The following is a 26,552-nucleotide window of genomic DNA, read 5'->3' on the forward strand; positions in this document are numbered from 1 at the left end:
AAGAACTGGCAGAGCTCAGGAAGGTTTTGTGCTCGGCCAAAGGTTGGAGGCGAGCATTTCAAAGGGATCAGTGAATCAGATGTAATGTGGGCTCTGTCTGAGCCACCCAATCTGTTTTGCTGACGGTCAGGATCCCACTTACACAAAGCCGCGTAGGCATTTCCGTCAGCTCAAAGGGACTTTATCCTGTTTTCATTCTCATGTACCTATTATGACTTTGTTCGCTAAGCAGAAGGAATTATGGGAAATGGAAACTCAAAGAACCAAACAAAATTCTGTGTGTTTTCCTTTCAGGTAACAAAAATTGACAAATTCCTTCCCTTCAATAATGATTCTGTTCACTTGGAAAGCAGCGTGGGTTAATGAGAAAGCCTAGGCACCAAGCATATTTTATCTTTTAAACAAGGAACTCAGTGAACCTATAAATTGCAGCTATTCTAGCAGCAAGTTAAAACATAATCACAGAAAAACTCCAATTTTTTTTCTGTGCGGGTGGGGAAATGATGATTCACAAAAGCAGTGTGAAAACCTGTGGTTCTCCCTGGCCTTCCCGAGAGCTGCAGGTGTAGAGGGGGCAGAGATTTGCATGTCTGTATTTCAAAACTAGGCATGTTTTTAATTTTCAATGGTCATTGTACATTTTTATTCCTTTCAAAATAAAGGCAGATATCAGCAAAGGCAGGTGCAGTAAAATATTATGAACTAAGTATTTTGCAATAGTTTCTGTTATAGTCTACTGAAGTATGATACCCAGTATCAAATTCTGTTTCTGCCTCTCTTGGCCCACTGTTCCTAAACCTCACTAAGTAAACCTTCATCTGAATTGACATGATGCACAAGAGAAGTTACAGATAAGATTTGGACTTTCTTGATGCTACAATACATGTGCCACTCACAGAGCCTGACTTGGAGTGGGGCCTGTACCAGAGGGTCAGAAAGTTCGAAAACAAATAGAATGGAAAGGTGGAGACGGTTTTTCTGAACCTTTTCATGCCCCTTCTTAGATACTCACTCTAAGATGAAAGTGAGACGGCAGACTATGAAATGGGATTGTGCAAAAGGATAAACATTCCTCATAGGTTTTTCTCAGTTCAGAAATCTTGATTTTTCTAAGTGTAATGTAGATGGGATTAACATGTTGATTTGTTTAGTAGGAGAAAAAATTGTATTTGTTTAGTATTTGCTTTGAGAAAATTTTCTTTTCTTAAAAAAAGGCAAACCTAAAAGCTTTTGAATGTGAGTCATCATTAAATCAGAGGTCTGTGTTAACACAACTTTAAAAGTCTAGAAAGTGTTAATATCATATAACCTCATTAATTTTGGAAAAAATTGCCAAACATCAAGGGTTTGAAACAGCCTAGAAAAACAATGAGGGACTCAGTAAAGTTGCTTGTTTTAAAGTCTTAACTGCAGTCCATAAAAGAATTATCAAAAGGTATGTGTGCACACAAGGCAGGCTGTTAAAAAGTGTCTTTGAACATAAGAAAACAGAATGCTACTCATTAGGAACCAATATTTGCACTAGTGTGGATGTGTAGCCATTATGTTAAGAAAGCTGAATATAGAATAGATATTTTGTAACAGAATTTATTTTGTTAGAAGCTTAAAGATGTTACATAAAAGGCAAAGGAAAAACTTTGTCTTAAGCTTGGAATATATCAATTTTTTTAAAGATTTATTTTATTGGAAAGTCAGATATACAGAGAGGAGGAGAGACAGAGAAGATCTTCCATTCATTGATTCACTCCCTAAGCAGCCACAATGGCTGAAGCTGAGCCAATCCGAAGCCAGGAGCCAGGAACTTCCTGCAGTTCTCCCACACAGGTGTAGGGTCCTAAAGGTTTGGGCCACCACAACTGCTTTCCCAGGCTACAAGCAGGCAGCTGGATGGGAAGTGGGGCTGCTGGCATTAGAACTGGTGCCCATATGGGATCTTGGCACATGCAAGGCAAGGAGTTTAGCCACTAGGCTACCATGCTTGGTCCATATCATTTAATTTGTTGCTAGAAATCTCTCTCTTTTTCTTTTCTAAATAATTACTTTACTGAAAGTGTTCTCAAGAAGTTTGAATTTCACCTTTTCCTGTTGACATGCATTGCTTTTAAATGGAATGAAGCATAGAATTTGCAACTTGAGGTCTGTGTGTATCAAGTCATCTTCAGAAATGAGTACCCATTGTGACATACCTTAGGGCCCAAGTGATTAAAATCTGTCTCAAGCCGAAAAGGTGACTGGGCTGTTCCAGGAAGAGTTTTGTTTCATGCAGGGTAGCTTTTTTGTGGTGACATGGATTTTATTAGAAGATCTAAAGAAGGTACATTTTAATTTCATTAATACCTGAGTGATTTTTTTTTAACCTATGGGTAGGAACAATAAAAGCAAATATTTACCACTCCACTTATTCTGCCTGTAGAGTTTTCTGTTTCTGTCCCAGAAAAACTGTTATATATATATTTTTTTCTATTGTCTGCTTAGCAACAATCAAAACAAAGTACAACTTTGAGTGCAACATCAGCTTTCACTCAGGGACTCAAGATTATGAAATTTTACATTTCAGGCTATACCTATTTTGCATACTGAAAACAATACTTTAAAAAGTGCCTAGAAATCAAACGAAAGGGTAAGTTTGGTTTGGTGCAACGTTTTTTAAATCTATGCATAGATTTTCCTAACTTGGGTTTCCATGAATCTGTTTAAGACCCCTTATGTACATGAATTTCGGGAATGTTTTGCACTATAGTAAATTTACCTTAATTCCATCTTTATGTAGATTTTTGAAAGTCCTCTTGCATTAGCAGGGTAGTCTTTCAGGGAGACTCACTCATGTTATAACTGAAGTAAGTAGGCTCTAAGCCATCTGGAGATTATTCCTGTGTCACTGGAGCCACACCCAGAACCAAACTCACTGTCTTGCAGTCCACTGTGGTTTTATATTTATATATAAATATATATATATATATTTGCAGTCCACTGTGGTTTTATATTTATATATAAATATATATATATATATTTGCATCTGACTGAATGAAATAAAAATAGCTTTACCAATTCGACTTATTCCATTTTAATGCAGAGTTCACTGTATCAGACTAGTGAGGTATGGTTCAATTGGGTACAAAATGATAATGGCTTATTGAAGATTACTTGTAAAATACATGAGATTAGAGTTGGCCTTTATAGAAGCAGGGACTTTTTTTAGTGTCTCTCAGAATTTATTAATAATTCATCTTATTAAATACTGAGGTTTCTTTTCTTCTCTACTCCAAATTAAAGTGCACTTTTAGTACCCATGTCAGTTAAACTATAACTTATGCAAAGCATGACTATTATGTAATGAATTTAATGTTTTTGGTGTGACTTATGGAATCAATCTCATTTCTGTATAATCACATCTTGAATATTATGTATGTGTTTTTGAATAATTCCTGTGTTTAAAAGGTGCTGCTGCCACTGTTGGTCTCATTAATAGGCCATATCTATGGGAACAAGTAAAGGGGTAATGCTAACCCTTTTTATAGAATGTTCACACTCCCTTCTGTTGGCTGATAACACGTGGTGCACCCACTTAACGCACACATGCAGCCACCTGGAGTCTGGGAGCCAATTCATGTGCATCCTTAATGATGTTTTTATTTTGTGCCTATGTTGACACTTCTTTCAGCCTAATGGATTTTAGTCTACCTGGCTTACATTTTGTTTTTCAATAAAGGGCTTTCATCCATAGAAATTCCTTCGCTACAAAGATAATATGGCCCAAAAACACCTTGCCAAATAAATTTGCTCCAGAAAAAAATATTGTAAAAAATGTAAGTACCCGTTAATACAGCATTGAGCAAGTAGCAATTGTATTGCTTTCAGTAAGTGCAGAGCGTGGAAGCACTGCCTGGCTTCCACACCCTGCTGATGCTGAAGCAGCCAATATGTTCTTGTCTCCTACTAGAAACATGCTTATTCTATGTGCAGATCAAAAGCCTGATCCAGTTTTTTTTAGGACTTATTTATTTTTATTGCAAAATCAGATATATAGAGAGGAGGAGAGACAGAGAGGAAGATCCTCTGTCCAATGATTCACTCCCCAAGTGACCACAATGGCTAGAGCTGTGCCAGTCTGAAGCCAGGAGCCAGGCCAGATCACAAGCAAGGAGCTGGTTGGGAAGCAAGGCCTCAGGGATAAGAACCGACTCCGATTATGGGAACCCAGACCATTCCAGGCGAGGACTTCAACCTCTAGGCCACCATGCTGGGACCTGATCCTGTTTTTATGGCAACTAAAGGAATCCCTGTGTGTCGTCCACTTTACTCTTGGTTGATGCAAGCCTTTTTCTAAATTTAAACATCTGATCAAAGAACTTGCTGTATCTGTCTCTGCGTTGACATTTAATGTTAGATTAAGAGTCCTTTGATGTGGGCAGTTCAGTAAGAAATGGTCCTAACTGGCAGTACGTGCCTCCTAGGTTGTCTCTCAAGAGCTTCAGGCATCAGTGCCGTTCACTACTTTCAGGTCACTTAAACTGTGTGGCCTGTTGTTTTCCTGCATGTAAAAGGGGAAGATTATTGTATGAACAGAAAAAAAGAAACAACATGTGAAAATGTTTGGGTCATTGCAGTAACTGCCCAAAAAGTGACATTATATCTTAAACATTCTGAACACAGCTCATGACAAAGGAATTATAGAGATGAGACTAATGTTGACTCACTGTGTTCCAACTGTAATACCAAATCCTTCCGGTTCCTAGGATCTCTCTTGTTCTTTACCTGGTTTAACTGACAAAGGTCTACTTTGAAACAAAGGAAGAGGGACTGGATTTGTGGTGCAATGATTTAAATCACTGCTTGTGTGCTGACATTTCGTACCTGAATGCTGATCCGAGTCCTGGCTGCTCCACTTCTCATCAAGATCCCTGCTGACAATCCTTTGAAAGCAGCAGGTGGCCCAGGTGCTTGGACTCCTGCTGCCCTTGCTTTGAGTTCCAGGTTCCCACCTTCAGCCTGACCCAGCCCTGGTTGTTACTGTCATATGAGAAGTAAACCAAAGGGTGGAATGTTTGGGTCTCTCTCTCTGTCACGCTGCTTTTCAATTAAATAAAATAATTTTTTTTTTTAGTTTTTATTTTTATTGGAATGTCAGATATACAGAGAGGAGGAGAGACAGAGAGGGGGATCTTCCATCCCATTGATTCACTTCTCAAGAGGCCACAACAGCTGGAGCTGCACCTGTATGACGCTAGGAGCCCAGAACCTCTTCTGGGTCTTCCATGCAGTTGCAGGATCCCTGTTGGGCCAACCTTAACTGCTTTCCCAGGCCACAAGCAGGGAGCTGGATGGGAAGCAGGATTAAAACTGGTGCTCATATAGGATCCTGACACATATATAAAGTGAGGGCTTTAGCTGCTAGGCTACCATGCCAGGCCCAAATAAAATAATTCTTAGGAAAAATAAGGGGGCCAGCATTGTGGAGTAGCAGGTGAAGCCACCTCCTATACTTCCTTTATGAGCACTGGTTTGAGTCTGGCTATTCCACTTATGACACAGCTCCCTGCTGATGTGCCTGAGAAAGCAGTGGGAGATGACCCAAGTAGTTGGGCCCCTGCCATCCACATGGGAGATCTCGAAGAATCTCCTAACTGCTGGTTTCAGCCCAAACTAGCCCAGTGCTGCTGTGACCATTTCGGGGAGAGGGGTGAACCAGTGGATGGAAGGTATCATCACCCCATCCCCAGTAACTTGACCCTTCAAATAAGTAAAAAAAATTTTAAATAGATAAAAGAATGAAAAAAAAAATAAAGATAATTAACAATATACCCTGTAAGAGAAAGCAACGACCATAATACTTTTCTATGCCTAAACAGTTGATTCCATCTGCCTGATTTTCCAAGTATTCTTGCATCATCTATTCTGTCATCTTTTCTGTAGTCCACTGTGCAGTATTGCAAACATGTAGACACGGATCCAAGGCCAGGGTCCACTGGGTCTGTTAGAGGTATTACAACCACCACGCAGTATTGCAAACATGCAGACACAGATCCAAGGCCAGGGTCCACTGGGTCTGTTAGCGGTATTACAACAAAGTTGATGAAATGGGCAATCCAGTGGGTATGCACAAAAGAAGCCTTTGGGCGTGTTCTGGTTTCTGTTTCTGTAAGATCACTGTGGACAGCATGAACCATGGACTGGGAGATAGGCTAGAGGCTCTGTGACTTAGCCCAAACAGGGATAGACAGTAGGGTGGTAGCTGTGGTGGTGACAAGGCTGTGTGCGGCATATGTTTTAAAAGTGGTATTGACCAGATTTTCAATAAATCTATAATGAAGCAGAAGTTGTACTCAACTGCCGGAACTGTTGTCTGAGTCTTTGGGCGAGGAGTGAAGCTGTCCACCATGATTGTGGAGGAAAGAGGTGAATCGAGGACTGTCTTAAGCCTCTGTTCAGTTTGAATTTCCTGGTAGATTCAAAGTGATCGTGTCAATTGGGCCATTCAGTGTAGGACTCTAGATCTCAGTGGGATGCATAGCATTTCCACATGTATATTTAAGGTTTTAGGTAGATAGATAGATAGATAGATAGATAGATAGATAGATAGATAGATTTTAAACCTTATATCTAGTTGAAGTTACATAGCGTGGAATTACGGATAAGTGGAAGTTTCGGCATAAACCCTTAGTCACTGAAGGAGATAGAGAGGCGTTGATTTCAGATGGGGGTGGTGGGGGATCCTTTTTCTGGAATTAATTTTATTCTGGGTCTGATAGATCTGCACTTTCATTTTGTGTACTGTGCTTAGCAGGACATATTTTCGATATGTCATGATTTGGGAATTTCAGGTTCATTGTTAGTGAGATATTTATTTTCAGCTTTTCTCTTTTCACTCTGAGCTTGCCCAGACTCAGACACAGCTGCAGCTCAAGCTCCCTCCCTGGGAGTCCAGTTAGACCCTGTTTCTGGTCAACCCCATGGCACTTGACCTGGTACTGGCTGAACTTCAGTTGCCTTGACTTCCTCTCCATGTGGCAGTTTGTACTCATTCTTTCAGACCTAGGCTTATCTTGCTGTTGAGTCTGGCAGTCTGGTTTTTAACTGTCCTGCATTATATAGGTCGTGCAGTTGGAGCACTTCAGCACTTTAAAATCAGGGACCTGTTTTGCTGTGCTGTGTTGCCCAGAGGTCTCCATACTCCAGTGCCTGTTTGACCCTTAAATTTCATATACCTCCTTGAAGAAAATGTCCTTTTACTTTCAGGCAAAATTCTTTCTTTTAGTCGGTGCTATCAATTCCAGAATTTTGTGCTTAGTGTTCCTTCTTCCCCACTTGGTGTTTTTGTTGTTGTTGTTGTTGTTGTTGTTGTTATTGTCCCTAAACTTAACCATATGTGTTGTTTTCTTTCAATTTTATGCTTTGAGAAGTCAAATGCTATCAAAGTTTAATTTTCAACAATAAATGTATTATTGTAAATGTATCCTCCAAAAGCATTTGGATTTTGAGATTTGTATATAGAAGAATGTAATTTAGTCAGCTTAATGCATCTACTTATCAGGACAAGATAAGGTATTATTTTAGCCTAACTTGATACGTTGTCGCTAGTCATACAGATTGGGAAGTGGTATCTTGGAAGCAAATAACAATGTGCACAGAATACTGGCCTTAACATCATTTTAGTTAACAAATCCTTGGATTGTTGCTTATGTGTATACATATGGTAAATTAAATGTGGAAAAATATTTACCTCTAAAGTTTAAAGACACTTGGACCTTTTTGTACAATACATCTAATGGCTGTACTAAAATGCTGTAGTGGCCTTTACAGAGGGGCAGAGAAGGATTCATTCTGTCAGAGCATTAGTGCACCTCAGATGTTTTCTGGATACATCACGCGTTGTGGAACTGAACTGGACATGAGCTGGCCCTAGTCTGACAATATGTGACAATTAATCCCATTCACTTTGATATAATTAATGAGAATGGTGAAGTACAAGGGCAGTCCTTTCTCAGAGAGGAAATATCAGCCCATTAATGAGGATAAGGCGTTTTATTGTCAGTTGAACCAGCAGATATCTGAAGCAGCATCTAGTCAGATTGCTGAGCTGGTGTTTTCAGAGGTAGATTTTTGCTTTAGGCAAACGCAATGGGAAGGAACAGTTTTGAAGAGGATTTTTGTTCTCTGTCTCTTTTATCTCCTTTAGACCAATAATGACAGGGCAATTCTGGACCCTATAATAAACTTTTAGTGAATGTAAAATGTAAGATCTCAATGTAAGTAACTGGAATTTGAAAATACTATTGCACTACTTAAGCATTAATAAATGTGTGTAAAATCAGAAATGATTGAACAAGCCTTTTATTACTGTTGTGTAAATGCATGAAAGTTTTTGCATGGCTTATTTGCACTTGTCCTCATAGCGACCGTGCTAAACCACATGGAATTGAGCTGGGTCTAGTAATTCCATTAAGGACATTGGAAGACCTACTGCTATCAGGGCAGCTTTCCAGAGTTTATGCAATAGTTTGTCAAGAATTTTGAAAGTGCGAAACTGTGATAACCATAAAACAGTGGACTGAAGAGGCTGGGTTTTTTTCCTAAGCTAATTGATGACACTTCCTAAATAATAATTTTCTATTATTAATGCATCATTGAATTAATAGTAGAATTTGTTCATTGTTTTTACTACTTAACTGATTTTGGCAATTTATAGATCCTACATAATTTTTTGGAATACTTCATTGCCTCTGTGAAAGATAACAGTCTACTGAAATTTTAATGAAATTCTACATATGAGGATTTCATGAAAAAAGTCCATGAAAAATGCATGCTAAAAAAAAAAAACAGTGGGGGGCAGTGATGTGGTTTTGCAGGATGATCCTCTGCACTGCAGGTCGGGCATCCCGTATGGGTGTTTGTTCAAGCCCTGGGTACTCCACTTCCAATCCAGCTCCCTGCTTATGGCCTGGGAAATCAGTGGAGAATGGCTCGAGGCCTTGAACACCTACACCCACTTTGGAGACCCAGAAAAAGCTCCTGGCTCCCAGCTTTGGATTGACCCAGCTCTAGCTATTGCAGTCATCTGGGGAATGATCCAGCAGACATGTCTCTCTGTGTTGTTGTTAATAATAACAATAGTAGTAGTAGTAATAAGTATGAAAAATATAATGTATGTGGATAGATTTTATTTTTGCAGAAAAACAGACTTCTATTTTATTTCCATATAACTTGTATAAATACCCTCATTAAATACTAAATACATATGATGTCTCTGAAGTTCAGAAGAGTAGGCACTGTTGAGAAATAGCAGGTTTGGGGGATAGCTTTTGTGTAAGTTTTGTACTTGGCTTTCTGTGGCAAGTCTAACTTCGGTATTTACGAGATTCTTTTGGTGGAATGACAGTAAGAACTGGGGGTTGAGCTTTTAACTTCTGGAGTTGGCATTATGACACGTTCTCATAAGCTGCTTGAGAAGCTTTTTTTTTCATGCACAATCATGCTCTTTTTTCTCTTGGCAAGTAAAGAACAAACACTTCTTAAATTGTTTAAGGGCCTAAGACATAATCTTATCACTTTGTTCATTTTGCAACTTGCCAGCAAATGATGAATTAAATAGTTTAATAGTTGAATGAACTTTACTTTCAATTAATGTGGTATCATGTCGTACCAGTAGGACTACTTTGTTTAATGAACATTATAGGCTCTGTATTTGCTGTTTTGATCAGCTTTGATAAAATGCACACCATTCTCACTTATCCTTGCTGTATCCATGGGTTCAGTAGTTTGGGACATAACAGCTATTACTAAGAATTCTGGTACATTTTGAGGTAACATTCCTGGAACTAAAACAAAGATACAGTTTTGTTTTGTTTTGCTTTCCTTTCCTTTCTAGGAATGGTTTTTGCACTCTAGTTGGTAAGAATTTCTGTTTCACGCAAAGTATAGTTTGAAAACTTTTCTCCTAAAAAATTAACAAAACCTCTTATTCAAAATTAGGAATTTGAATAAAAGCCAGTATATGAAAAAAAATTAGGAATTAAGATTTCTTCTTAGCTGACATAAGTAACTTGGAATGTGGAGCTGACGAAATTGTATCAAATATCTGAGACTAATAACTGTGCAGCGGAGGAAAGGAACTTCTACACCACCTGGACTCTTGAAAGTGATTTAATTAGCAGCAGTGATCTTTCAGTGTAATTTGTTAATGGGCATATTGTATGAGAGGAAAAAGAGAACAATTCTGCCTGAACCCTGATAATTATATATATTTCTTGCTGGATTCTGTCAAAAATAGGTGGAAAGTGGAGTTTCATTGAATTTCATGGAAGAGAGATGCCTGGAGGAAGAATATCAATGAAGTGAAGAACAGCTTACGATTTTTGAGTTATTAGGTTGTATACAAGAAAGAATGCAATAATCCTATTGTGCTTCCAGTAATTTAATATAAAATTCTGTGCCTAACATATTAGACTCTTGAAAATCTAAATTTCATATTTTTGATGTCATAGTCATTTTGCCATGTCATTGCTACCTGCTTGCTGTCTTGATCTTTTTCAACTTTAATTCAGAGAAGAATATCATATTCCTCTTTTATTTGTGGCTACTAGTGTACAGATGCTGACTAAATATTACCTCACTTGTCAGAAAGAAAGGAAATAACGGTTTATCCGAGTTCATTACATTTTCAGGTAATATTGCAGTAAAAACCTTTGGAATTAATAATACTTTGGTTTTTACAACTGGAACCTCTAGTAAGTTTGATGGTGATTTGTTTCATTTTTTAGGCATTTCAGCTCGATTTTGCTGTGGGGAGAGTTCTTGGGGTTACCCAGGGTGAGGTCTTATCGGACACGATAGCTGGGATGTGTTGTATGAACAGTTACCAGTTTACTTACACAAAACCATTGATATTTCCTGCATGCAAAGTTCATTGTGAGTGCAGCTAACGCTCAAGCCTGCTTTCTGTGGAGTGACTCCCACTCCTTGGGTTGGTTTTTGTATTGTTTCCATCTAACGTGTTCTTTTGTGATTGCTGCTATTGATAAAGGGGACAGCAAATTATTGATGCATCTGCTGCGAAGTGATGTATGTCACTTCGATTGCCAGATTTTATTGATGACATGACCGTGTCTAATATCAGGATAGATGAAAAATATCATCTTTGTGAATATCTAAGAAAACAGAGCAAAGCATTGCTTGGGCTTCAGTAACATCTGATATTTCCGGAACAAGAAAATAATGTTTTCTTTCCAGAATGCAAAGAATAGATACAGATGGGCTACTGATACATATTTTCAACTGTATTTTTTTAAGATTTTTTTTATTTTGTGTGTTTAAATGGCAGAATTGGGGAAAAAGAGAGAGAGGGAGATCTTCCATCTGCAGGTTCACTTCCAAATGCCTTCAAAAACCAGGGCCGGGCCAGCCAGGCTGAGAATAGAAACCTGGAATTCCAACCAGGTCTCCCATATGCATGGCAGATGCCCAAAAGTTTGGGCTCTCTTCCACTGTTTTCCTATGTTCATTAGGAGGGAGCTGGAATGCAAGTGGAATAGCTGAGACTCTAGGATGCCAGCCCTTCAGGTGCTACAATGGCGGCCAATCTTTAAGTTTTTAATGTAGTTTCTAGTAGAATAGGTAAAATAACACAAACATCAGTCACATTATGTTCCTGTTGAGCAATTCAGTTCAGCCATCTAGGCTGTTATCTGGCACATGCAATTTCCCAGTATTGGGAGGGATTAACTCAAAGATATACAAAGAATGGCAATGTCAGGGTGTAGGTGCTCTCACAAGGACCAGACATGCCTGTCCTGCTGTTTCTGTCACTCTGATATGATCCCACACCCCACCTCCACTGAAGTTTCAAAAGACAGTACTGATTCAGACCACCATTGTATTTGGATCCAGTCTTTATCTTGTTGACAGACTAGAAGTAGGGTTAGGTAATTGAAAGCAAGATTATACTAGAAAAAGGTTTTGGCTAGCACTTCAGTAGTCTCATTTTCTGAGCAAATTAGAGCCTGCGTTTTATCATCTGGCCTCCCAGGGGAGGTCGAAGAATGAGAAGAACATGAAATTACTTTGTTGAAAAAGCTGCACTAGTAAGACAGAGCATGTTTTTAAACTATGCTAAACTGGCTAATGTGACCTCTTCTCTATAAGGATAGTTTCACAAAAAAGTTCATGTTTCTGGCTTTTCAGTTTATTGGTCAACAACAGTTGTTGAACAAGGAGATCTAAGGACTCATAGAATGGCTAACACCTTGCCCTTGCAAATGATCGTGACACAAATTCACTAATAAAGTGATTCCCTTATATTGTAATTTACAAGCAGTGAATTTTTATATTAAGCAGTTAAAATTATACTTTTGAATGCTGTTTTTGTAGCTCTGTCTTAAAACTTCTTAAAATAGGCAACTTTCATTTCATCTTTTCTATTATCTGGATAGGACTTGGGGGAGACATCTCTGTACAACATCTCCCCAGATCGTCTCCTTGAGAACTCACACAAAATATCCTGACTTTGCCACTGCATCCCCCAGTTAACCATATTATGACATTTATGTCAATGTATTTATACTTAGGGAAGAGAAAATCTTTTTCCATCCACTGGTTCACCCCCCACCCCAAGTGGCCCCAATGGCCAGAACTGAGCCAATCTGAAGCCAGGAACTTCCCAGGTGCAGGGTCCCAAGGCTTTGGGCCATCCACTGCTTCCCAGGCCACACGCAGGCAGCTGGATGGGAACTGGGCTGCTGGCATTAGAATTGGTGCCCATATGGGGTCCTGGCACATGCAAGGTAGCCACTGGGCTACCATGCCAGGCCCTCCTTTTTGATTTTAACAGTTACTGAAAAGGGTTATTGCTGATGGAACTCAATAATTAATTGTTCTGTGATCTCCAGTTGAAGAGTTTCTGTTGTATTAAATTTCTACCCATTTTTTAAAAGTACTTTGTTAGTGGATTTCCCAGGCCATAAAGTTTGCTGCATTATTAAAAGGAAAATTTAAGTAACAGAAATTGTTTTCAAAATATATTTGATTATCCAGAAATATAAAAATAAGTAAGGACAGAAGTCTGGCGCCTTTAGGACACCAGCTGGGACCGACCCAGCATCTTGTGACTTAGTGCTAAGTTTGAGTAGCAACTGTGTTTCCAATATCTGCTTCCTGCTGAGGCACTCCTGAGCAGGCAGCAGGTGTTGGCTGCAGAAGCTGGGATACTGCCACCCAGATGGGATGCAGAGATGATGCTCTAGGCTCTTCACTTGGACCTGACCCAGCTCTGGTTGTTGTACGACTTTTGGTAGTGAGCCACAAAATGAGAGACTCCTCTTCGTCTCTTTTTCTGTGCCTTTCAAACAAAATGAAAGTAAGTTTTAAAGAAATGTGTTATATTTTATGTTGTAATGGTTTGCTTTATCTCACATGAAAATTATGCAGTAATAGTGTTTTGTTACTCTATATTGAACTTTCAAGCTTTTCATATGATTTATTTTCAGTCATTTGTTTTAAGTCTTATATTTGGAAAGTCCATATTGTGTTATTTTAATTTTAATATTTCGTATTATTTACACGTAGTTTCCTGGAATTTGTACATGCCTGCAATCTGGTTTATGTTTAGTTGTCATTTTCAGATATGCTAGCTTTCCCAACATGGTGAACAATTTGAAATGACTTTAGGGTCATGAGAATCTATCCCCCATATGATTAAGATAATAATTTGGAACAAAGTGATCACCTCAGATTAGGATTTGTATGCCCTCATAATCATGTCACATTCTGTTTGCATGCAGAAGTGATCAAGTGAAGCTTCTTGTATGGCAGATTGTTCTGGTACAGTACTCCCAAGCAGATGTTTTACATAGAGATAATTTTTCAGTGTCTCAGATAGTAAATATGAAAGTACTTCTGTTAGCTTGAGTATAGTATGCTAATATCAAACTTGAAAAGTCATTAATAAGGCTTCAAGTTCAATTTAATATTTTAAGGCATTGTGCTTTTCACGTCTGCAGAGTTACTACTTCTTTTATCAGCCGGTTATACTTCTTGAGTGGTATACTGGGAATCAGTAACACGGAGGTATGGAAAAGGAGCTGTGTATGCCTAACACTGCCAGGGCAGACCGTCATGGCATGTCATGCATCACAGTGACATAGAGTCAGACATTGTTAAATAAAAGACTTATGACCTTAAGGTGTTAGTAAATGTGCTAATAGAGCAATAAGACTCATTAAAGATCGTTATTTATTCCAAATAAATAAATAAATAAATAAATAAATAAATAAAAACTTGCTTTAATAAGTGAGGGGGCAAATGGATACTTTAAAAGATAAATGAACATTTCCATTTTGCTTTTTTTTTTTAAAGTTTATTTTTGGGGGGAGGCAAAGAAAGAAAAACTCTCACCTGCTGGCTCACTCCCCATGTGCCCGCAATGATTCCAGACAAGGTAGAGAACAAACCTGGGGAGCAGTAACTCTACCCAGGCCTCCCGTGTAGGTGTCAGGAACCCAGTCCTATGAACCGCATAACAGCTGCTTTCCGGGAACAGAGCAGAAGGGAGAGTCAGGAGATGGAGCCCAGTTACTGGACACAGGCACTGCAACAAAGGTCAGCTGGCCTTAAGCAGATGTTACCCGAGGCCCCAAACGTAGTGGCTTGTCGATGGCAGTACAATCCCTGAATCTGAGAGCCCACTGTACATGTAAAGCTTTTGTGAATAGAGTGGAAGGTTTTGTGAATAAAAGTTTTTCATAAAACAATTACATATCAATGGCTATGAAAATACGAATCTAGACAAGTGGCTTCGGCTTTAGGCAAAGTTAAAAGATCAAAATGGTACATCTACTGACACAGAGCGAATCTTCAAAAAATTGATCGTGGGGGACAGGTGAAACAGCACCATTTCATCTGTGAGCACCTGACTTTGACAACCTGGACCTGACTCTTGACTCCAACTTTTTGCTAGCATAGACCCCGCAAGGCAGCTCTGATGGCTCAAGTGATTGGGTTTCTGACAGGCACTGGGAGACCAGATCTGATCTCCAGCCAACTGTGACCCCACCTAGCTGGAAGCTCTTGTGGACATTCGGGGAATTAACCAACAAACTAAACTCTCCCTCTCTGCCTCTCAAATAATTAAAAATATGTAATAAATTTTTTAAAAGGGAGATTTCATGGGAAAGGTGCATTATGAAAAAATATATGTATAATGAAAGGATTTCAAATTGTTTTGTATCAAAATACCTATCTTTTAATTCCACTTTCCCTTGAATGTTTGAAGTGCCTTTGTATGCCAAGGTTTACAGGCAGTTCAGATGATACGTTATTCCCCAAGAATACATTTGCTAATATAAAAGTGAATTGGAAGTGTGCTTGAATACTACTTACTGTAGTAAATGTACAAAGAGAACTATTCACTTGTACAAATAGCTTAGTTACCTGACATTAGGAGGGTCTGAATTAGCTTAATTGAAAACTGCAAAGGGCATGTTAAAAAGAAATACAAAAGGGTTTAAAGATTTGAAGCAAAAATTCAAATTTGGATATGAATGATTTCTTAAGAAAAATTAAAGCTATGAGAGCTGTACCTGTGAATGTGTGAAATTAAGTACAATTTTACTCACTATTGTGAAATACTTAATAGGAAGAAATTGAAAAACATTAACATTTCCTCAAGGAATATCAACATTATGTTTGTCAATGTATAAAGGGGATAGAACAGGAAATATCTAATAATTTGAACATCATGGCTTATGATAAGAGCTCTATGAATATTGCACTATAAAGTTTTTCACTGTTTTCCAAACTACCAAGGATTTCATGTTTCAACCATAGAACTTTTATAACAAGTCATCTGATGCCAGCTCAAATTGATCAGTAAAATCTTAATTGGCATTTACATATTTAGATAGGTCATATGTTCCCTAAAGCTCCTTTTTTTTATATAAAGAATATGCAATAATTTTTTCACCTAGCTCTACATAGATAGCCTTGCTTTTAAAAAAATATTTATTATCTTTTTGTTTCTGTGAAACTCAGAATTGCAGAGAGAAATTCTTCCATGTGCTGATTGACTCCCCAGATGGAGGGCTAGAACAGGCCAAGGCAGAAGCCTGAAGCTTCGTCCGTGCAGGTGGCAGGGACGCAAGGACCTGGGCCATCTTCTGCCACTTTCCTAGAGCATTAGCAGGGAGATGGAATGAAAGTGGAGCAGCTCCCATATAAGACTTTACCTGTGGTGTCACAATGCTAGCCCTGTCTCTTAAGTTTAATGTGTGAAAAGAGTTGTTAAGGCCTGGAATTGCTGCTAAATGTTTCTAGGGGAAAAAAAGTGTTCTTCAGATTGAAACTTAAAAGAGATCTGAGCTGGTATAGGAAAACTTGAGGAGATCATTTAGACTCTCCGCTGGAACTGATATGTAAAAACACTGGGAGATCCTAAATGTTGAGACAGCTGCCTCCCTCTCTCCTATGACTCTGTTCATTCATAAAAATGTACCTCTTAAAAGGGAACTTCTGTTAACATTTTGGAATAATCTCTGTTTTCCAAATATGCCTTCAAAAAGTCATTAAAGCAGAAATAAAATAATAAAAAGTCTAAGTCATATTTAGATGTGAAAATATTTTAGCATGGTCTTTAATTGTTTCTAAATATGCTTAGTTGAATACAAATTATAAACCATATGTATTTGCACATTTATATCCATATGGTTTATGTAGTGTTATTAACTGCTAAAATATTTTATTAATATGTATGTGTGTGTGTGTATATATATATATATATATATATAAAAGATCTGTGGTTTCTTCTTAACACTTTATAAGGATATTATGGTTTTATCATAAGTATCAATTTTAAGTATTGGTTTAAGAAGAACTAAGTACCTTAAAATAATTATTTCTCTGGTGTTTAATTTTGTATTCATCATTTTAACAAAGTTTTAGCTATGCTAGAACACAATAACTGCATATTTTTTATGTAAAGTATGCAAGAGCTGCAAGAAATTTCTTGTTTAATATGATCCTTTTAACCAGAAACATTTAACTGCGTGTAGGCTTCAGCTATTTTTGAATTTGTATTCATTTCTATGACAGGAAAGGAAACAGAGACAGATAATACAATTACTGGTTCATTCCCCAAATGGTTGCAACAGCTGGACCAGACTGAAGCTGGGGAGCTGGGAACCGAGTCCAGGTCTGGCACATGAGTATCAGGGATCCAATTATGTGAGCCATGACGACTGCATCCCAGAGTCCACGGTAACAGCAAACTAGAGCCAGCAGCAGCATATCAAATCCCAAAACTGGTCATCTGTAAGGAAATAGTGGTTTTTAACTTTACTTTTCTAGTTCAGTTTTATGTTTACTGGAAAGTTAAGTAGAAATTGCAGAGTTACTTGTTTCTCCTCTCTAGCAGAACCAATCATCAGACATTACTAACTAAAGCACAGACTTTAAATTGTGTTACATAGTTCTATATGTTTTGCCAAAAACATAATTTTATGTATCAACCATTAGTGTGTCATACCAAATAGTTTTACTTCTCAGGGTATGTTTTAAGATAAATGTGGTGTTGTTTTTCTTAAGCCTATATGTTTAAAATTGTTAAGCCACTTAATGTCTTGAAAAGATTAAATGTTAAAAATCGTGTTCGTTATTGCACCATGAGATCTTTATCTACTTTCCATAAGATGGATGTTTTAATAGCAGAAAAATATGACAGTGAATTTTATAATTTTCTTTAGAAGAGGTAAATATCTATGTGGTTTGTCTTATTTTCATCTTCAAAGTTAAATTTATGTTATAATATTATTAATTAAATTATATGCTTTTTATATTCTGCTCCTTTCCATTTAGTTTATATCTAGTCTCATTTTTACTTTTAATCTGAAAACTAGTTTGGAAGTCTACAAGCTATAAATCAATATAACATAAGTTGGGAATATATATTAGTAGGGTAACAACATTTTATAACAGCAGCTTCATAGTTTTTTTCTCATTGACTTCTGAGTTTCTAGGGAATAAAAAGTGTCACCAGTGCTCAGTCCTAGAGCAGAAGCGAGGCCTGTCTCGAAGAAACTCTCCTTAGCTACCTCCAGGTCACAGATGAGCCAGCCAGTAGTCACCCACCTGCAGGGGCGACTTCAGAACATGTGACACTCCCAGCAATCTGGATTGGCCTTATTCTCTTCCCAAGCACGTGTTAGGTCTCTTTCTCATTTCCTTAATTTTACTGTTGCAGTAGGGGTTTGGATGTCAGTAACTTAAAACCCATGAGTTTCGTTAGATTGATTTGCTTTTTTTGTGGAAGAGAGACTGAAATATGAGTCACATAGCCACAAGCTTAGCTGGCTCTGTTTTCCCATCAGTCAAAGGGAAGTCATGATTCCTGCCTCAGGAAGCGGATGTTGAGATTTCAGTATGTAACGTGATCTTAAGTGACTTCTGCAATGTCTGATCATCAACAGTCATTCACCACCAAGAACCTACTAGAGAGTCAGAGGTCTTGATGTGTCTATATTGTTTGTTTCTGTTGTTGGAGGTTGCTATAGCAGATTGTGCATGCGTCTTAGTTTCAAATCTAATTTTTGAAATCCGAAACAATACAAATGGATATTTAATCAACATTTGCAATGCCCACATCACAGTTAGGTATCATAGGAAAAACTAGCAGAAAGCCCAAAGGTAGGGAAAGAGAACCCAGTTACATGAAATTATCAATGATAAGCAGGGGGAGGGGTGTGGTGCCATGAAGGCCCACATTTGCCACAGTAGAAGACCACTATAGGAGTGCCACTTTAAGTGCCAGCTTCTCCACTTCCAGTCCAGGCTCCTGCTAATGCACGTGGAAAGGCAGTGGAGGATACCCAAGTACTTGAGCCCCTACCATCCATGTGAGAGACGTGGGTGGAGTTTCTGGTTCCTGGCTTTAGTCAAACCCACCTGTGGCTGTTATAGCAATTTGTTGAGTGAACCAGAGGACTGCAGGGTCTCTTGCTAACTCGCTCACTCTTCTACCCTCAGTGATGTTCCACATTTTCAGTAAACACATAGTCTTTTTAAACTGATGGGCAATTTTTGGTGTATGTTGTTTTAATAAAATATTAATGTATTTCCGTAGGCAGGAAATAGAGAAGAGTTTTACCAAAACAATCATGATCCATCTCAGATAAGGGCTTACGCTCATATTTCCTCAAGATTACTTGGATTGACTCTTCTCCTAGGGCAGTGCAAGGGTAGCCGGAACAAGGCAGTGACATTGGCTGTGGACAACAATGGAAAGAGATGAGGGAGGCCTATGGAATCTGACTGGCACAATATATCTTATGCAATCGTTTAAATAAAACCAAGGAAATCAAGAGACCGGAAATTTAAACAGCATTTTTATAAAATCATCCTCATCGGGTTACGTATAAGCCTGATGGATCCTACCTCTGAGGGCCTGGATTGCACACCCAAATTAGCCCCTAATGACAACTTCCCAATGCACACGGTGGAGGCTGCAGGAATGGCTTGGTTCCCTGCTGCCACGTGGGAAGTAGCAATTGTGTCCCAGGCTCCTGGCTTCCGTCTGGTCTGGCTTTGACCATTGTGGTTATCTGGGGAGTTGAACCAACAGATGAACATTTGCCTTTGCTCTCTGTCCATCTCTCAAATAAATACGGTATATTAATTTTCAAAAGGGAGGAGAAAATCATAGTCGAGTTCTAGTCTAGCAGCCATTGTATCCTGATCTGAAGCTGGGAGAAGCCCGCACCCGGGAGATAGTGAAAAAATAGAGGTGTAAATTTTTGAGGACTAATGCTAGTGAGAAAAAAGTGAACAGTGTGAATACTGTTTCTGATCCAGAGAATATATTTTTATATATGAGTTTCTTTTTGATCATAAAAGGTGCTTTTATATAGAAAGAGAGAGCCTCTGATTTTGATTTCTCAACAGGGTTCCCAAAAAACAATTTTACCTTATGTTTTGTCTTTAATAAAAGGTGAGAAGTAAATAGCATCATTTGCTTTAAAAAGAATCATTTTTTCAATTTTAAATCATATGGCATAGGAGATGGGCTAATTAGATATCTTTTGGGATACTTTATCTGAAAGACAAATATTTTGATTGAATATAGTTTAGCTAGAGAAACAACTTCTATTTTCATTTTGAAATGATGGAAATATGAAGGATAATGTGCAATATTATGTGGGAAATAATATATTCAGTAGTTAAAGCATTTTGTTACTTCTATCAAAGATTCTGTGTTACTAAAGGAAATAAGTATGTGTTCATCTGTGCTTTTGCACACCTCTCAATGAATGTATATTAATGAAAGCAAAATAATTGTTATCAGTTTTGTGTGGAGTGAGGGAGTTTGTAAAAACTTTGGATCCATGAGCGATGTGAATGGTGTATATGATTATATTTACAATGGTCATCTGATATATTGAATTTTAAAATGCATGCTGTGTAATTGTAGTGAGGATATAATATTAAATGTTTACAGACATGAAAATCTGCTTTTTACTCATCCCGTTCCTTGCTATGTTCTCACAGAATTTTTCTATCAAGAATATAAGCAAAGACTTCAAAAGAAAAGTCTTTCTGGGAGAATGTTTTTGTTAATTTATTTTGCCTTGAAAATAATTATTATAATGTTCATAAATATATGGTTTCAACTTTGTTTTATTATCCATTGAGGCACAAATCAGTTGTTACTGCATTCAGGAAAGTAATTTTTTAACTATTTGTTCTTTATTTGAGGTATCGAGATAAAGGATATGAAGTAGGGTTAGAGGTCCTGCCTGCTAATCCATTTCCAAAGTGTCCGCAACAGTCAGCGTTGTGCTGGACTGGATCTGAAAGCTGGGAACTCATTCCAAGTCTCCAGACTGGGTCACAGGAATCCCCGTGACTTGTATTATGAGCCCTGTCTTAGGGTCTTCACTAGCGTGAAGCTGAAACCAGCAGCAGAGCTACAGCTCAAACCCAGAGATTCTGATGGGGAACATGGGCACCCCCCCCCCCCGGTCACCTTGATAGCAGTGCCAAGTGCCCGTCTAGTTCTCTTCCATTTTAAGCCTATAAGATCAAGATAAAACACTGAATTTTTAATTTCTTCTACTCTTAGGGTATCAGTTTTTTCATTTACAATTTATTGTAGTTTTCATCTTTCTTCGTTTGAGAATTTATAGAACTGCCACTGCTTAATAGAGTTATTTGGAATATCATGAGCAATAGAAGTTAACAAATTATTCACCTTTTGATTACCACTTGATCTTTTAATTCTAAAGCATAGCAAGCAGTCAACATCAATACAGATTTTGTTTTCTCCCCTTAAGCATTTGCTCAAAAATTACTTTTTCCATTTGTTTTTCATTGCTGCAGTGGACTACCGGAGGTAGATTATTTAGTGGAGAAAAGCTGCTTATCGAGCTCAGTTTTGCAGGTTCAGGAGCATCTAGGCATTGAGAATGACTCCATGGGCTATGTGAATCTGATGGGAGCATGTGGAGAGATCACAGGACCATGCTGAGAGCTGCATGGAGTCAGTTTTCCCTGGCAGAACTCACCAGAGTCCCAGAAGTGCTAGCAAGCCTTCCGAGTGAAGTGCCCCCAGGGTCTTACGAGGAGGCTGCATCTCTTAAAATCCCCAGCACCTTGTCACTGAAGAAATCTTGGGTCAGACTACAGGCAGACAGTAACAATTATCTGTTCAGACTATGTGCCATGAAATGCATAGACAGCATGGGGGGACAGTATGGGGTTCTTCGTGTGAGTGTCTGGTATGGCTGTGAAACTGGTGTCTGATATGGCTGTGAAACTGGTGGTAGAGCTCAGATTGACACACACAAGCTCAGAATGAAGACTCTGCCCTGTCTTCAGTGGATTTGAAGTGGGCTGATGGATGAGTGGGAGTCTATCGGAGGAGGGAGGCAACATCAGTGAAATATCTCACAGTAAAAAGAATCCAGGAGAATGTGAGGGGAAAGAGGAAACTTTAAAACAAGAAGGTTTCAGAGAATGATTCAAAACTGCAGTGTGAGAATGCCTGTAATAATGCAAAACCCTTTACATTTAATCCTATTGTATTTGGTCATTTGACTCAAGCAGGATATGACCTGAGATATTATTTTTTGCCTTTATAGTATCATTAGACATATACTTTTTACTATTTTTTTTTCCAGTGAAATTTAGCAACTGCAATGGAAAAAGAAAAGTACAGTATGAGAGCAGTGAACCAGCAGATTTCAAGGTGGACGAAGATGGCATGGTGTATGCTGTGAGGAGCTTTCCACTCTCTTCTGAGCAGGCCAAGTTCCTGATATATGCCCGAGATAAAGAGACCCAGGAGAAGTGGCAAGTGGCAGTGAGCCTCAAACCGGCCTTAACTGAGGATGCAGTGAAGGTATAGTATCCAGATATGTCTTAAAAATCTGATTTCCACCATCTGAACTAAGAGGGCGCATGTTTATGAAAAATGGAAGATAGCATACGTATCATGAAACAAATGTGCACAGCTTTCAAATTTTATTCTGTCTCTATATTTAATATCAACCACTTTAATAGTATTTCGTTCTGCTTTTAATCTTATGGAATACTCAGACTAAGTATACTTTAAGCAACTATAAGCTGTATTTGAAAGGTTTGTTTTTACTTTTAAATTTATTTAAAATTAGAAGTAGCTGTTTGGATTTTCTTAGGAGCTTTATAAGCTGTTAAATACAGCCACATAATAAATAATTCCCTGTAAGATGTCATCAGTCACATTTAGTGGATGGGAAGTCCAGATTTATAGTGGTAACAGAAAAACATTTCTGGCAATAAGGGTTGGTTTTTTTTGTCTTGTCCCTTAAAAAATAATCAAATTGGCGAGTATGAATTATTCATTCTACTGATAGGACTTTTAGGAATGATTTACTCCCTCTGGTGGAAGCTGCTGTGAGCCTAGATAAAATAAATGAGATCCATCTCCAACAGAGCACCATACAGTTCAATTCAACAAACATTTATTGGGTACTTATTTTGTATACATCACTGATTAGGAATTTTAAATAAGGCACAATAACTTTTTTCAGCAAAGTTATGATAATGCTGTTTCCTGAATATTGTACTTGCATTGAATCCACAATAGGTATGAGGGGCATACCCACATGTATTAAAGTCCTAGTTTTATGAGCTGTGACTACTACATTTTATATGATACTTATATTGTGAGAAATGGGGCACACACATTCATACCTGGTATTTAGTTGTACATGTGTTGTGTGTACCCAGAGCAAGTAAGAATAACTTTCATTTTTTCCTTATAGCAGTGTTGGGATTCTTTATGTGCAGTTAATTTGTTAATCTATTCAGTTTTCAGGGAAGTCATGTCATCTGGGTAGTATGAGGTGAGAAACGGGCAACTAATGGACTGAAATATGTTTTTATTTTTGTTGTTGATTCTCCACATTCCAGCAAACTAACCTGTATTTTCGCACTGAAGTAGCAAGGGCTAATGCCTGCTGTTATAGGAAGAAACAGAAGAAAATGTTGACATCCAGCAGAGATTAATACCTAGTGTGCAAAGTGGGTCATTTACAGCATCCATCATGGCTGACATAGGTTTAGAATAATTACAGCATTAATTCTGTGGGATTTAATAGGGTCATAAATATTTGAGACATTCCTTAGCGGTATGTATTAAACTCCTCTTGGAATTCAAATTATATTTTAGCACATCAAGACCTAAATTTAATGTACAGTAGCACATTACCTGAACTGTGGTTTAAACTAATGAGAAATATATAAAAGGGTACTATTAAATTTTGATCAATATTAACTACAATCTAAGGTAGTTTATACAAACTGCAAATAGTTTACATAGCTGAACTATATAATAAATTGGAATTCAATTATTTCAATGAACAGCATAACCTTTTTTGTTGTTGTTGTTTAGTTTTGTTCTATGGTTTTAATTGGGGAGCAAGGGAAGGGCCCCCTGACTCAATTTTGATCATAATAAACTGGAACTCACATATTTTCAGACATCCATTAATATTGATGTTTTTTCAGAAAATGTTTTTCCTGGCACTTAGGAATGTCTTGTATTTTCATCCAAAGGAATCACAAGAAGTTGAAGAAATAGTGTTCCCAAGACAGCTCACTAAGCACAATGGCTACCTACAAAGGCAGAAGAGAGACTGGGTCATCCCGCCAATCAACTTGCCGGAGAACTCCAGAGGACCTTTTCCCCAAGAGCTTGTCAGGGTAGGGAGCTGCAGTTCTGATGGTTTCCATGGCGTGTGGGAAGTGCGTGTGAAAAATGGTTCGGTCATTTTTTTTCAAAGTAAAAAGTAGAATTGCGGCATGTGTGTATACACTGAAAATTGTTTTTTGTTTTGTTTTGTTTTCATATATTCAGAAAGCATAGTTGGGGTATCTAACAGTGCTATAGAATGTCTCTTATTTTCTTTTTCTGTCTCTTGGATCGTTTCTAATTAGAGCTCTCTGTGGGGCCTGGACACTGGCTGACAAGGCTTGTTCCACTTGGACTTTTTGAGTTCTGGTACCTATCAGTGCCATGCCCACTGTCCCAGCAAGGGACCCCAGCAACCCATCTGACAGTTGGGTTGTTCATGCTAATCTCTGCCTTCCTAAAAATTTAAGGACAACTACTGCTAAAAATGCCAGCACCAGGTGCATTGGGGAGATTTATAAAGAAGGAAAAAACATGACCTTTGATACCATTAACAGAATCCCTGGGGCAGGACAAAACTGTAGGCTTCAAATGAGAGAAGTAAATTTCTTTTAGTCACTCCAGATGCACATTATCAGAAACAGAAAAATAAATTACAGCTATTTTATGCAGATCTAGTAAAATTATTGGGCCATTGTTTATTACAAAAGGACAGTAAGATAAGTTTTAGATGTTTGTGTATTTGATTATTTTAACATTCCAGTGCATTCCAATACTGAAAACATTTTTTTCCCAATAAGCCACTTTTTAAAAAATGATGTATAATTTGTCCCTGTGCATATTCTAATTCATTTTATCAAAGAGCATAGCCCCCAATAAAGCTGCTTTCTTTGCTCTGTCTTAATGGAATATGAAAAAGAGAATTTTGCCTTAGCTTACAAAACAAAACCCAACAAAATCCTGATGGATGAAGAAATCTCTTCGTAGAAGCTCTCAGTATCCTTATCCAACTCGCCCCTTTTATAAGCCTGTTTTCCATCTTACCTTCTTCTAATAGTTGTTCTGCCTCCTGTTACTACTTATACCTTTACTTAACTTTCTTAGGAGTATAATTACAAAGGGAGGAGAAAGTGATTCTATAAGGAGTATAACATTTAAAAATATATACATGCATTTTTAAATCCTTTTTCATATGTTTTGTTGTTAATATAGAAGTGTAGTGATGATGCCACGTTCTAATGATCCACAGAGCTTTGGTTGGAATGAATAGTATTAGTGCAAGTAAAGCAACAAGACACCCAACCTCAGTCATCCTAGAGTTCCGTTATAATAGAAAGCTTTCACACTATGACTGGATGATTGTGTCTTTGAATAACTGATGCAAAAGGGCAAATAAATTATTTAAAAATCTAATGCATCATATGTTGCTGTATTCAGTAGCTTCACTAGAAACTCCCAGAGTAGAATTTGCTATTTAAAAAGCTGACTCTCCTAAATTTTGACTTTTTGCACTGCTTTTAGAAGAAGTTCTTTTAGATGTTAATGTCACCCCCAGTCTTTCTGGGGATAGGTGACATCTCTTTTTGAAGCCAATCACCAAGAAGAGAAAGAGGAGGATTCGACACGGGGAGGTGGCTTTCTGGGAAGACATGGTCTAAGATTATAACTGAAAAAGGGCATGAAGTGTGGCTGCCCTGTCTCTCATAATGAGCTCATTTAGCCTCTCGTGTAATGCGATTGTTTTCTTGATCCACAGATCAGGTCTGATAGAGACAAAAACCTTTCCCTGCGGTACAGCGTAACGGGGCCAGGAGCTGACCAGCCTCCGACGGGCATCTTCATTATCAACCCCATCTCAGGTCAGCTGTCAGTGACGAAGCCTCTGGATCGCGAGCTCATAGCCCGGTTTCATGTAAGATTCCAGCCAGCTGACAATCCTGTGTATTCGTGCTTTACTGAATGTGTCCACAGTTCACCAGCCCCTCCAATCAGTTTTGAAGACTTGATACTTGGCTTTGACACCAAAAATATATTTGTAGCCTTTTGATTATTTTAATGACTTTTATAGAAGTGTTGAACACTCTTGAGAAAAAAACAAATAACACCAAGAAAGAAGAAAGCAAAATGACCTGAAATCTCATTACTCTTCACATGTTGATACTTGTCTTCAGATGTGTGGCTAAAAGCTTACAAGAACAAATTTGTACAAATAGAGCCAAAACTGTTGTGTATAAGATATACAGATAGCACATTATTAGTGGATGCATACTACTGCAATTAAAGCTGATTTTCTGTCTTGCCTTATGGATTTTCTTTTCTTTTTTTGGATTATCCTTTTTTTTAAGATTTTCTTTTGGATTATCATTCCCTCTTATTAAGAACATCAACATTGGTGTTTTGATTT

At 37.9% G+C, this 26,552-nt stretch overlaps 1 protein-coding gene across 1 annotated transcript in view; it reads left to right on the forward strand.

Annotated features, from left to right (window-relative positions):
* CDH2 (cadherin 2) overlaps positions 1-26,552 on the forward strand; it is a 222,125-nt gene that overhangs the window by 143,955 nt on the left and 51,618 nt on the right. The window contains exons 3-5 of the mRNA XM_040984837.1: positions 22,155-22,375; positions 24,073-24,219; positions 25,905-26,060. Coding sequence (XP_040840771.1) covers positions 22,155-22,375; positions 24,073-24,219; positions 25,905-26,060 — 524 coding nt within the window. The remainder of the gene's footprint in view (positions 1-22,154; positions 22,376-24,072; positions 24,220-25,904; positions 26,061-26,552) is intronic.

This window comes from Ochotona curzoniae, unplaced genomic scaffold (assembly GCF_017591425.1).
Source record: "Ochotona curzoniae isolate NIBS_2020 unplaced genomic scaffold, NIBS_Ocur_1.0 contig_43, whole genome shotgun sequence".
NCBI lineage: Eukaryota > Metazoa > Chordata > Mammalia > Lagomorpha > Ochotonidae > Ochotona > Ochotona curzoniae.